This window comes from Excalfactoria chinensis, chromosome 2 (genome assembly GCF_039878825.1).
Source record: "Excalfactoria chinensis isolate bCotChi1 chromosome 2, bCotChi1.hap2, whole genome shotgun sequence".
NCBI lineage: Eukaryota > Metazoa > Chordata > Aves > Galliformes > Phasianidae > Excalfactoria > Excalfactoria chinensis.
The window spans coordinates 115020173-115034263 of NC_092826.1; the positions used below are offsets into that span (position 1 = coordinate 115020173).

The following is a 14091-nucleotide window of genomic DNA, read 5'->3' on the forward strand; positions in this document are numbered from 1 at the left end:
AGGCCAATAAGAGTCCTAACAACCCAGAGTGCCAACATTCCATCCCAGCTAACGCATTTTCTGAATTCATGGAAAATAAACATTACATTTTGTTCTTAGAAGGCTCAGAAGTCTTCGCTGAACTGGGAGCTTACTCTGAAAGACTCCGCAAATAAACGGCCCTGATTGTTCAGCAGGGGACACTGCCAGCTTCCTGAAAACCAAGTCCTTTTAAAAGCTATCCAGCTGAGTAAAGCACGACAGGAAACCTGTCAAAATCCTCTCTGAAGCCTATGGTGTACCCTACCTCCAGATGATGCCATGTTACACTCCCGTAACCCTGGCAGGTTACTGCAGTTTGGAGCACTTGGCACTCCCTTAGCAGCACTCAGTACTTTGTGTGATCGTACTGGGCAGCTAATACAGTTCAGGCTAACATGCTGAAAGAACCTATAAACACAACAAGTTCAGGCAGAGCTGTTTTAAGGCTCTTACTCAGAAAACCTGTAAATCATCAACAAGAGGCTTTACAAGTGAGGTGTATTTTATGAATGTGAATGGCTAAGAAAGAATGCAGAACCAAGAAGGGAACTGAGGTCTCAGATGTGTGACGATGCAGAAGGTGTGTATATATATATATATAAAATCTGTGTTAGTAAAGAAAAAGCTATTTTAAGTTTGAGGAAAGGAAGAAATAGCAGAGTTACACATTAGGTCAAAGTGCATAGTGCTGAAAAGAGAAAGCTTTGAAGTTTATACTTGAAACGAGAGCAGTGTGCATATGGTTGCAAAGGCACAACAGGAAGTCTGGAAAATACACATAGCCCAATTCTGCTCAGACCATGGTGGCAAATCATCTAGGATGAAATATCAAATCCAGAGGCTGGAAAAAAGACTAAATAGAGGACCAAGGCAGAGAATGCAGATAGTCTGGAAAGGTGATGGAACAGACGTGTAATGTGACAACATGCAACCACAGCATCCTGGATATGAAGTCATGAATGCAAAGCATAATTGTCATGCAAGTTGTTAAGGAATTTTAAGCAGAATTCCTTTAAAAAAGAAATAGGGGGGTAAGGGGAGGAGGGAAAAGAAAAAGCAGTAAATGAGTTTGTTTTTCTTGATGGGGGGTCAGGCATTTCACACAGTTGTCAATGAGATACAAGATCTCATATTTAAAAGATGAAGAATTATGAAAAATGTGTATAAAAAGTAGATACAGAGCACGCCTACACCTCTGATAGAGGGGATACAGTGCATGTGTGACTACAGCACAGTTAGATATATTCTGCTCCGGTAACTTTGGGGCTAAAACCATAAAAGTGTAAGAGATCAGCAGACAAAAGACCAAGAGTTGGGCTTACACAAACTGGAGAAGAGAAGGCTATGGGGAGACCTCTATTTAGCTTTCCAGTACTTGAAGGGAGCTTATAAGCAGGAGCACAACTGACTTTTTACATGGACTGTTAGTGTTATGGCAAGGAGGAATGGCTTTAAACCAAAAGAGCAGAAACTTAGGTTAGATGTCAGGAAAAAAAATTCTTACTCAGAGGCACTGGCCAGGTTGCCCAAAGAACCTGATGCCCCATCCCTGGAAGCATTCAAAGTCAGGCAGGATGGGGCTGCCTGACCTGATGGGGGGCAACGAGCCCACAGAAGGGGCTAGACGATCTTCAAGGTCCTTTCCAACCTAAGCCATTCTATTATTCTACATGAATAAAGCAGATACACAGACAGGATATTCTATAGTAGGAAATAAGAGGGAAGAAAATATATTTGGGGCAATAGATGGGTACAAAACCAGCTCTGTCTTGGAAGCTGAAGGCTACAGAGAGATATAATTCAAACACACAGAATGAGAAGGCATGCAGCAGTAAACAATACACAGACAGAAGCACAGCTGGGCGCTGAGATGATTATTATGAACCCATTTGTACACACAGGCAAAAGACACCGTGTGGGACTGCGTAACATAAGATGCTGTGTGGGACTATTTCACATCAGGCCGCGGAGTGATGAGCAGCTGTAACGCAGATGAGCTGTGAGTCAGAAGTTACACACAGCATTAGAGGTCTGTCAGACGCGGGGCAGGCAGAGCTGCCGTGCTTTGAGCGGATGCCGGAACAGAGAAACGAAAGGAGTTAAGTGCGTAGAGCTGAGCTAGCCGTGCAGCTCCGGAACAGGGGAAAGGCAGCCGACCCGCACACGGCTTTGCAGTTCCCAGCTGTGCCCTCGGTCCCCTCGCAGAGCGGCTCACGGCGGCAGGCTGCCCGCACCGCGCCCAGGCGGACAGCAGCCGGCCGGCCGGGCTGCGGCGGCGGGAAGCTGGCAGACATGTCCGCCGGGAGCGGGGGGGGGCGGACGGCAGCGATACACAGAGAGGTATGAGCGCCTATAGACCCACCACACACCCCGCTCACCTTTCGCTGGACGCCTCCTCCTCGGCCATGGCGGCGGCAGGAGCTGACAGCGGAGCGGCGGCCGGCAGCGCGGCGAGGGACAGCGAGACGGCGGCGGCACCGGCCATCACGGGCCCCGCCCGCCGCCGTCGCCTTGCGTCATCCCCGCCGCTACCGCCCACACCATAGAGCGGGGCGGGGACGGCGGCTAGAGCGGCGCTCGGGGTCGGGCCTCCAGGGCTGCGGGTAGGCGCATGGCGGGCTCACATCCCCGCACGGCACCGCGCTGCTCGCGTACCGGGGGGCAGAGAGCTCTGGGCTGGGCAGGGGGGGCGGTTCTGTCCGTCCTTAGAAGCGTTTCGGAGCTGTTAGTCCGAGCACGGTAGCGCGACAGATCGCAGTGTTCTGTGCGCGAGAGGGGCCGACCACAAACAGAAACCTCCGACCACAGGGGTCAGCACTGGATTTTCGAGTCGGTCACTTGTGCTTGTTTGCATGTATAAGAAGCACATTAGGAGCAAGGCACGTCCCTCCCAACAGCCGAAAAGCACACGGCACGCACCTTGCCATTCTCGGTTTCGACTGCTTTGAAAGGCTTAACGTGGCCACGCCTACGGGGAGGAGAGTGCGGGCAGAGCGGGCTGTGCTCGCTACCTCAGGCACCTGAGGGCGGATGGGAGGCTGGTTGCTGCGCTGTTGGGCGTCCGAAAAGCCTTTAATCAAAGTTGCGGTGGTAATTCGGTTAATTGAACGCAGCTTATAACCATTCTGCAGTTGTAACAAGAGGGATTGTTAAGATTTCGCAATCTCGGCTACAGTTTGTTTCGCAGTGTCACAGTGGTTTGGTAATCGAACGTTTCTCCGGAGAGCTGTCGTTTGTCTATCGCTGTTGTTCCTCTGAAATGTGCTGTTTACTGAAAATAGGGATATCTCTGGAAGCAGAGGTCTGTGATCACTGGCAAACCTTTGCCGTTATGCTCCCTGGAATTTGTAAACAGCCTGAAACGACAGCCCCAAGGGATACAATTTCTTCATCTTCAAGGGAATCGTGCATCGAGATCTCATAAGTCCAGTTTAAGCATGGAACGTGCATGTGTTACATCCAACCATTTCCTAGAGTCATAGAATCGCAGAATGGTTTGGGTTGGAACGGACCTTAAAGCCCACACAGTTTCAGCCCTGGCCATGGGCAGGGCTGCCACCCACCAGCTCAGGTTGTGCAGGGCCCCATCCAACCTGGCCTTGAGCACTTCCAGAGATGGGACATCCACAGCTTCTCTGGGCAGCTGTGCCACGGCCTCTCTGCCCTCTGAGTAAAGAATTTCCCCCAACATCAAATCCCATCATCTAATATAAGTGAGGTTAAATTGAAAAAATTCTGCCTTTCATTGTGATAAAATAACGTGATATATGTATACAAGCATCACAAATGTCTGCTCCCCTTGCTATCCCTACAGCTTCCTTTTTTTCTTTTTTTCCTTTCCATTGCAAATGTATTTTTCCTGCTAACATCAGGAATACACAAGTTCTCTTAGCTGGGACAAGAAAAGCAATCCATCTGACCTCCCAGATCCTTCTTGCCCTGTACTGAGTTGAAAAATCAATGTCTATGCTAAAGAAAGACTCTATATGACATTACAGAAGTCTTAGTGTCAAAGTCACCTAGCTTTGTTTTGACTTCAAGTTTTTTTGAGGCCATCTATGTTAGATGTCAGGCCATCTCATTATTATATCTCATATCATTATTCTTTGTTATTTAAAATTTGGAGTTGTACTGTTTTCTATGTCAATATATTTCAAATACCTGGAACTCTCATTTCTAAGTCCTACGCTTGCAGTCCTACTTTTGATCCATCACAAGTAGCTGCTTCTCAGCTAGAGCTGACTGACAATGAAAACAGAGCACAAGTGTTTATCATCCACATTTTTTCATGATGACCCACTTAGTATCTTTCTTTTCCAAACAACACAGATAGCTTGCTAAAATCTGTCTGATCGAAAGCCATAAGGAAGGCTGACCATGTCAAATGTGTACACACTGAAGGGAAAAAGTTTGCTGATGAGTGTTCTTTATATGAAAGAGATAAAAACAGCAGCTTGATAAAAGGAGCATCATATACTGTTCCTGTTCTGGTTTGCAAGCAACAACTAAGATGGCAGCGTTCACGCCAGTTGCATCCTCGTGGTCCTTCAAGAAACATGTAATTTACTTAAATAAAGCCTCTGCAAGCCCTTTTGTTTCTTGCACTTACAGGTTCTTCCTCTTCAGCTGTCTATTCCACATGTTCTCCATGTTTATGGTCAGGCATGACTTCCAGCTGAAAGTTTGAACCTTGCATTCCAGGTAGCCCAGGTAGGAAAGGAGATACATTTTGCTTTCAGAGCCTCTCCTGCACAATTTAGAAATGTGCCCACAGCAGTTGTGGTAGGAAGTTGTGTAACTGTGAGCAAGAGTCACCTGTGGGAAGGCCAAAAAGAGTGCTTCAAGAAGCAAATGTATTTCAGAGAGGGTTGATATGTTTTTATTGTTATATATCGCTACCAGCAAGAGCTGAGACCATGACAAGCAAGTGTTGCTAGCCAGAACTTTCATCTTGTACTTGCCTGTTCCAGTGTGTATGACTCACATGTGATTACCCTGAAATTCCCTCCTGGATAGAGGAGTGGCTGGGAAGAGACAGAGTCTCCTGTTTTCAGGTGGGTGGAAAGGTGCTTCCACTAAGGGTGCTATGATTTTGTCTTCCTGGGTCATATATGCTAGCTCTCAGAGCACACTTTGAGACTTTCAGCTGCATATAGACTGGATTGATGGGCCAGGGTTAATGGCATGAGTTTCAATAGGACCAAGTGTCGGGTCCTGCATTTTGGTCAAAACAACCCCTGGCAACCTTACAGGCTTGGGGAGGTGTGGCTGGAAAGCTGCCTGACGGAAAGGGACCTTGGTGTGCTGATGGACAGTCAGCTGAATGTGGGCCAGCACTGTGCCCAGGTGGCCAAGAAGGCCAATGACATCCTGGCTTGTGTCAGGAACAGTGTGGTGAGCAGGACTAGGGAAGGAATCCTGCCCCTGTGCTTGGCACCACTGAGGCCCCACCTCTAGTACTGAGTTTAGTTTTGGGTACCTCCATACAGAAAGGACACTTCAGGTGCTGGAGAAGATCCAAAGAAGGGCAACAAGGCTTGTGAAGGGCTTGGAGAATATGCCCTATGAGGAGCGACTAGAGGAACTGGGGATGTTTAGCCTGGGGAAGAGGAGGCTGAGGGGAGACCTTATTACTCTCTTCAAATACCTGGAAGGTGACTGCAGTGAGAACGGGGCTGGTCTCTTCGCACTGCTGGCAGGTGACAGGACCAGGGGAAATGGCCTCAAGTTGCACCAAGGTAAGTTTAGGTTGGACGTTAGGAAACACTTCTTTACAGAACGGGTAGTTAAACACTGGAATAGGCTCCCCAGGGAGGTAGTCGAGTCACCATCCCTGGATGTGTTTAAGAGCCATTTGGATGTGGTGCTCAGATATATGATTTAGCAGAGGGTTGTTAGAGTTAGGGTACTATGGTTAGGCTGTGGTTGGACTTGATGATCTTTGAGGTCTTTTCCAACCTGGGTAATTCTATGATTCTAATTCTATGAGATAGGACATATAATCTAGGCAGTCTCCCTATGCCTCGACCTTGTTTTGTCTTCCTTGTCTGTGAATATGAATACTTACATGACCACACAAGCTGGAGCCCTTCAGGACTTACAGGAATGTCCGTACCTAGCAAGGAGGCTGATTAAAACCAGCAACTGCCAACTAACTGAAAAGGGTCAGGGTGGAGGTTAAATGAAACTGCCTATGAAACAGCAGATTTAGTGATCTGTAGGACCAAAATGAAGGGTGAAAATGAACTCGTAGAACTGGATGTTAGGAGTCCCCTAAAAAGCTTGTATAACAGGTAAAAGGAAGAGTGAATTCACAGGAGCTGCTAGTTCTTTTAAAGGAATGATACTAAAGGCAAACACTGGTTTTCATCATGAGGGGAAGGCAGAATGTGTAGTTAAGAAACCAGTTTGGCTAAATTGCTCAGACCTGAGAAAGAAATGTGTAGGGGAAGAAAAAATAAGTTGTGATATTGAAGCTGGTGTAGAATCAAAGAATCAAAAACCCAAATGAAATGCAACTAACAGGCTAATAAAAAAGAATCAGTCTAGAACTATACTAACTGTGTGGTAGATGTGGTTCTCTAACTGTAAAGTGGGAAGACTAAAGGTGTCAGAAAGACGCTGACCTCTAGACCTCTGTGAAATCAGGAAACTGGTGCAATAACAAGAGAATTTAGGATTTTAGCTTCAGCTAAGACAAGGACAGAGCACTTATTCAACTCAGGTATTTTCAGATTGACCTCACATCCCTCTTTAGTTTCATGCTGGAGTATTTAAAGATTTTGCTGACAGAATCTCAGTGTCAATAGTCAGTATCTTTGAGAATGTATGGTTTTTGGGTAGGAAAGAGGGAAGCTATAGAGTGACAAGTACGGTGAAGGGAAGGGTGGAGAGAAAAGAAGAAATGTGAAATAAAATAAAATTGATAATAAAATAAAATAAAATAAAATAAATAAAATAAATTTGAATTTGAATTTGAATTTGAATTTGGTCAATAAAATAAATTTGAATTCTTAGAAAAACAGTGAGATATAAATGCTTGTGCACTGCTGAAAAATAACAGAGAATAACTGTCAGCAAGAAGATATATCTCAAACATCTAATTGCCTTTATAACAGAATGACCAATTCAGTGGATAGAGAAGAGCTACAAATGTGATATATCTTGATTTTCATGTTCATTTTAATTTGATTCACTTAAGCAGATTAATAGAGTATGTTCTACATTGATCTACAATTAGGTACACGCAGAGCCTGCTGGAAAACCAGAGTAGCAGGATGGTGCTCAACCACATGGGCAATGTGTACATCAAATAGGATTGCACAGATTCAGCACCTGGTGCTAGTCATTAATGACCCGATGGATGTTTATAAAAGTGAAAATGCTTATTGGAGTCACAAATGTATTAGTTAGGAAAGGATTAAGTATGTTGGAGGACAGAGACAGAATACAAAATGAGTTTCAATTAGAAATATGAAAAAAAAAAAAAAAAAAAGTAAAAAATGGGAAGCTGTTCAAGTGAAACAGCTATAGACCTAGATAGGAATAATCAGCTGGTAGGGGAAAATGGTTAGGTAGCAGTTCAGTACAATAGTAATTCTGGCTTTGAGTGGTCACAAGCTGCGTATGAGTCAACAATGGCTTGTTGCAAAAAAAGTTAATCGTCCTGCTGGGATGTATTATAAGGATTAGAGTTTGCAAGAATTGGCCAGTGATTCTGCTTTGTTAAGCAGTTGTAAAGCTGGTTTTGGATGTTGCAAGAAGGATGTGGACCACCTGAAGAATGTCTAGATGAGAGCAGCCAGAATGTAAATGGGCCTACAGGAAAAACTGAATGTGTAGGAAAAATGATGACAGTCCGGTCCACAAATAAATAAGAATTTATGACAAAATGGGAATAACCTGTTCAATTGAAATCACAACCAAGTTATTTTAGGTTAAACATTAGAATAAAATGCTCTCCGAGGGAAGAGGTAGTGGAAATAAAGACTTGTAGAAATACAGTCACAGTCTGACACTGGGGTTTTAAGAACAGGCTACTTATGTATCACATCCTCTATAAACAGAAATTTCATAGGTGTAGTGGAACTGCCTGAAGGCAAAGAGACTAAGAACATGGTTTTCTGCAGAGCAATTAGCCCTACGTTTCCATTGTTTTTAATGCCATCGAGGCCAACTGAGGTGGAAGAGTGGACTAGAGTGGATAGGAGTCCTGTCCACTGGTACTGCTCATTATCCCATCATGTGTCCTGGAGTCCGTCCCACTCCAGTTGATAATATGTGGAAGGCTTCAGCCCTCTAAAATCCCTATCATTATTCCCTTCCTGGTTAAATTGTTACCTATGAAAACAGTGCAACGTCTCTGGTGTAATCGTGATCTCATCCTAAACCCTCTTGGTTGTAAATAAAAACTTGTGCAATGTTTTGGAGTTTTCTCTTTACGTAAAGGTACATTTTTTATTGTAACCGTAAGCCTTATGTTGTAATACATGATTGGTCAACAATCTCCAAACGTCTACCTTTGGTAAAGAGAGGAAGTATCCTGTGGGTATTTTACTCCATATGTGGTAATCTCCGAACCTGAGAATTTCCAGTCATTACTCTTGAGAAATAACTTCATACAACTTTTTTTCTTTTTCTTTTTTTTTTTTTTTTGCTGTTGAAATCATTATTTTTAATACTTTTCAGCTCTTGAAAGAAAATAATGAATTCCTAATGTTTTCAACCAGATTCATAAAAACTCCAGCCAACTCCCAGTTATTACATGTAATTACAATAATTACGTTAACTTGTAAAATCTTTTGCTTTATGTGTGTCAAGAAAGCACTGAAAGCCGTATTTAAAGCCAGTAAATATTTGGTTACAATTTTTTCATAGTTATTTTGAGGGAAATTCTTCTTTATTCCTCTGCCCTCTCTCTCTCTCTCTTATTTAAGAACAAAAGATTAGGATTCAATGAAGTAAAAAGAAATATTTCTTATTTGTACTAATTCCAAATGGTAGTAAATGGTAGAATGGACAATACTTACCTCCTTGAAGTTTGACTTTTCTACTAGAAATGTAACTTTTGTAAGCCTATCAAGATTAGTAAATGCTTTGGGATGGCTTAAAAATGCTTCTATTCCCTGTTGCTGGCCAGATTCACACTTGCAAATGTCTTTGAAATTAGGAAATCCAGTAACAGCCAACCCAGTTATATCTGTGGTACACTGTTTTCTATTTACAACAAGTGTACACGAAGTCCTACTTTTCTGAGAAGATGAGATACCAAACAATGTGAGAAAGATTGTTTCCTTACAGTTTGTTATTTTGACTTTCTCTGGGTGTTGTACAAATGTTTCTCTGTGGCTTTTTCTGTTTGCTTGCTATGTTACACAAGTACTTACTGTCCTTCCAAACGACACTCAACTTTTGCATTCACACTCAAACCGCAGAGGTACCCTTTATAACAGATATCTTAGTTAGTGACATAGAATCATAGAATCATAGAATTACTCAGGTTGGAAAAGACCTTGAAGATCATCAAGTCCAACCGCAGCCTAACCAGTAGCCTATCTCTTAAAAAAAAAAAAAAAAAAAAACAAAAAAAAAAAAAAAACCACAAAACAGTACCACAACAACAAACCTCTGCTAAATCATATCCCTGAGTACCACATCCAAACGGCTCTTAAACACATCCAGGGATGGCGATTCAACCACCTCCTTGGGGAGCCCATTCCAGTACCTAACCACCCTTTCTGTAAAGAAGTTCTTCCTAATATCCAACCTAAACTTGCCCTGGTGCAGCTTGAGGCCATTTCCCCTCGTCCTGTCACAAGTCAGTAGTGAGAAGAGACCTGCCCCACTCTCACTGTAAGAACCTTTCAGGTACTGGAAGACAGCAATAAGGTCTCCCCTCAGCCTCCTCTTCCTCAGACTAAACAGCCCCAGCTTCCTTAGTCTCTCCTCATAGGGCTGATTCTCCAAGCCCTTAACGAGCCTCGTTGCCCTTCTCTGGACCTGCTCCAGTACCTCCATGTCCTTCTTGTGCTGAGGTGCCCAAAACTGGACACAGTACTCGAGGTGAGGCCTCACCAAAGCTGAGTACAGGGGCAGGATGACTTCCTTAGTCCTGCTCACCACACCATTCCTGATACAAGCCAGGATGCCATTGGCCTTCTTGGCCACCTGGGCACACTGCTGGCTCATATTCAGCCGACTGTCCATCAGCACACCAAGGTCCCTTTCCGTCTGGGAGCTTTCCAGCCACACCTCCCCAAGCCTGTAGGATTGCCTGGGGTTGTTATGACCAAAATGCAGGACCCGACACTTGGCCCTGTTGAAAACATGTGACAGGACGAGGGGAAATGGCCTCAAGTTGCGCCAGGGCAAGTTTAGGTTGGATATTAGAAAGAACTTCTTTACAGAAAGGGTGGTTAGGTACTGGAATGGGCTCCCCAAGGAGGTGGTTGAATCGCCATCCCTGGATGTGTTTAAGAGCCGTTTGGATGTGGTACTCAGGGATATGATTTAGCAGAGGTTTTTTTAGAGATGGGGTACTGGTTAGGCTGCGGTTGGACTTGATGATCTTCAGGGTCTTTTCCAACCTGAGTAATTCTATGATTCTATGATTCTAGTTACTACCCCAGCCTTGTCAAACACATCCAGATCTCAGACAGTATTTTTTTAATGTGGAAGTTACTGGTAAACACAAATTTTGCGTGATAAGGAAGTCCTTCTTTGTTCATTATCTTCAGCAGTGCCCACAGATCAAAGCCAATGGCTATTTCCCAGAGATGGCAAATCTACAGAATGAAGTGATACTAAAAAGTAAATACACAGTAATGTAATCTTAATGTTCAAAATGCAACAGTATATGACACCATGTATGTTGCATTTGTGTCTTTCTCCTTTGGCTAAAAACACTTCTGAGGGAAAAGTGCTCTGTTTCTCCCAATGGTGTTTCTCTCAGGACTTCAGTAGAGGACTGGCTTTGGAGCTGCTGTTTCCCACACCAACAAGATGGTGAGGATCTGTGCTGTCTTTTTATTAAATTTAGAGTTTGATTCTGCATAATCTATGGGAGTTTATTATTCACCTAATTTGGGTCAAAAGCAGAACCCAGTGGTGGTCTGCAAGACCCTGTGATGCTAGTAAATGTTTTGACATTGTACTTTTGTACCAGCATCTTTACCCATCATGGCTTCCACTTGCATGTGTACAGAGACCCGACTGATTTGAGCTCTTATCAAGTTTCAGAAATGAAGCTGATCAAAAGTAAATTACTGGACCAAAATCTGTTTTATTTTATGCTCCATAGAAATTCAACTCAACAAATTGCCCAGAAACTCTTTTTCAGTTTCACTGTTGCCACCAAGAGCAGTGCATTTGCTTCAGATATCTTCCAGCTTCAGAAAGTGTTCTGATGAGGAACACTTAAGTTTCTTCCATTTCTCTTGGTGCTGAAGTTATTTCACTATCCTTTATTTATCTTTGCTGTTGAATATACATTTGATTACTAAATTTATGTGCTTCCATTTACGTGACCTATTTCTTTTGTGTCTTGATGCTGTTGCTTGGATACACTTTCCTCTTCTAAGTGAGACACTAGATTTTGTCTTGCTTTTTTCCATGCTTTGGGTGACACAAATGAATTGTACTTTAATATTTTTTGGTGGGGGGATATTAAATGTATTTGCTTTGTCTGACACCTTTGTTTCAGCAGAACTTTTGTCTTCGATTGTATTTCTGAGCCGTGTTTTTATATAGTATATCTCGTGCGATATTGAATGGCTTCCTAGTCTTGCTTGTTTTTAGCAATCAGATGCAAAAATGACACCATTACACCGAGTAATGGCAGATCACTACATAGCTTGTAGGAACACTAGTATGTACAGATAAACAGATAAATATTCAATTCAGTTTCCTTTCTATATCTGTCCTGTAGCTGCAAGTTAATTCCTGGAGCATCCTGTACCATTCATCTTTTTGTTTTAATCCTAGACTAGTAAAAATCAATAACAAGAATAAATTAAGCATTTCAATAATAATAATAATAATAATGGAATTTTAATTTGGGTAAAGGTGTTCTTACTCCTATATGCAGTTATACCATATTGAAAAATGTAGAGTGGAGCTGGAAAACATTGAAAGGAGGGTGACGAGACCTTCAGAGGCAGATAATAGCTTTGATGTATGAAGAGTTTAGCACTCTTGCCCTGGAAGAGAAACGGTTGAAAGCAACATAAAAGAAATCCTTAAAATAATGGATGGCAGCAAGAAACAAGTATTCACATATTCTCACAATACAAGAATCAGAGGGATCCCATGAATTGTGTAACAGATGGAAAACAATCAGAAGGAAGCACTTTTCATGGGACTGATGGAGTGGAGTGTGATACTCTTGGGGACTGACGAGTCTGTAATATAAAAGCAGGAGCAGGCAGGGCAGTGGAAGTTGTCTAGTGGTGGTCTCCAAAGATGGATGACCGGGTATGAGCCTTGACAAGTAATTCTTCAGGCACTGTTTGCTGGAAGTTGAAAAAAATGTACAGCAGGATGCTTGAGAGTGTTTTGCTAGAGTTTTGTATGAGTTGCATTCTTTTTTATATAACATGCCGTGTAGCCTGGGCTGCTGTTTCAGAAAGCTGCAGTTCTATTACCAGGCTTGTGTCGTTGGAAGCCCTATGCAGAAGCTTTTGATGCCCAAGGTTGTGTTCATGGCACTCGGTGATGCAGAGGATCTCTGTGTCAGCTGAAAGGTCACTCAGGTGGGGGAAGTTCTTGCTGACAGCGCTTCAGGTGCAGAAGGGAGGAAGAACCTATCCCTCATCTAGATGTGTCAGAGCTCTTACACACAACCTCATAAATACAAGTGCTTATACTCTAGTTATATAAGCGGAACTCCGTGGAGGCAGTATGGATAAATCACATTAAAAATCAGGTATGTATGAGTTATTCAGCGCAAGCAAGAATAGATTCTACATTGTATATCTTCAGAATGTTGTCTAGGTACATTAATCTGATTAAAGGTTTGCTTGATTTTGATATCTAGTATGGAAGATACTTGGAGAAAGGTCAGCTAAATGCTGATGTATTCTTTCTTCTCATTTTTTTATGAAACTATAATTTCTTTATCATTTTTCTTGTTATACAAATATAAGATGCTATTGAAATTGTCTTGTATCAAACGTGCACATTTAAAATAGCAAATACATGTATGTGACTTCTGAAATTAAAATAAAATAAAATAAAATAAAATAAATGTGAATTTGCTTTATTATCCAGTGCTCCTCAGAGTTGAATAATCACACATACTGAACAAAACAAAACTGAAATCTAACTACCCCAGGATAAATAAATGGGAAAACAACTAACAAAACAGCAATTACAGGCCTAGATGACAAACGTCCAGGAAGATAATAATAATTATCTGCAAAATCTCCATCAATCAAAAAAAATCATTAAAAGAATACTATGCAGATGACACTATGTCTTATCATAACAGCTCTGCATTTTGTTTAATCAATGTTAATTTTTTTTACAAACTCATCACGTTGTTTTTCATAATAGATATCACTGCGTTACTTAGATCGTACAGCAAAACCCCAGGAGTATGTTGAGACCTCCTGAAAGACCATTTAACTAACTGAGGCACAGCTGTTGTCTGCCCAAGGCAAAACACCTCACACCTTTGCATCCTAAAGCACGCTTTAAAAATGTCAGATGAAAAGGGATGCATGTTTGATTGCTTTGCTAAATATTAAGGAAGAAAAGGTATTGGATAACTCGTTGCACATTATTAATATAGTGAGAGATGCAAGAGATGTGGAAAAGCTAAATATACTCACAAGATGTTTTTCTTCTACTGAGATGATGCTGATACCTGGAGTCTTGTATCACACTGTATTCGCATTGCCAAGTGGATTGTTAGCTTAGGTACATTAATTACATCATCTTAATATTGCCGTTACTTGCCCTAATTCTGCCCTTAGCAATTTTCCTGCTTTTCAGAAATGTTTCAGAGCCCCGGATATTTTATATTACTATGTTTCAAACCTAGGTTAGCGTGGGTTTCAAACTGCTTCCATA

General features: G+C 42.3%; 2 protein-coding genes across 4 annotated transcripts in view; one reads left to right on the top strand and one right to left on the bottom strand.

Annotated features, from left to right (window-relative positions):
• ABHD5 (abhydrolase domain containing 5, lysophosphatidic acid acyltransferase) overlaps positions 1-2540 on the bottom strand; it is a 28863-nt gene extending 26323 nt beyond the window's left edge. Inside the window, exon 1 of the mRNA XM_072328350.1 lies at positions 2400-2540. Within this exon, the coding sequence (XP_072184451.1) occupies positions 2400-2506 (107 nt within the window). The 5' untranslated portion in view covers positions 2507-2540. The remainder of the gene's footprint in view (positions 1-2399) is intronic.
• Positions 2541-2574: 34 nt separating this feature from the next.
• The window catches only part of ANO10 (anoctamin 10), a 124760-nt gene continuing 113243 nt past the window's right edge, over positions 2575-14091 (top strand). Inside the window, exon 1 of one of the 3 annotated variants that reach the window (XM_072328355.1) lies at positions 2575-2624. The gene's annotated coding sequence lies outside the window, so the exon portion shown is untranslated. Of the gene's footprint in view, positions 2625-10932; positions 11026-14091 lie in introns of those variants that run through there. The other 2 variants (XM_072328352.1, XM_072328356.1) reach the window with 2 other exon arrangements.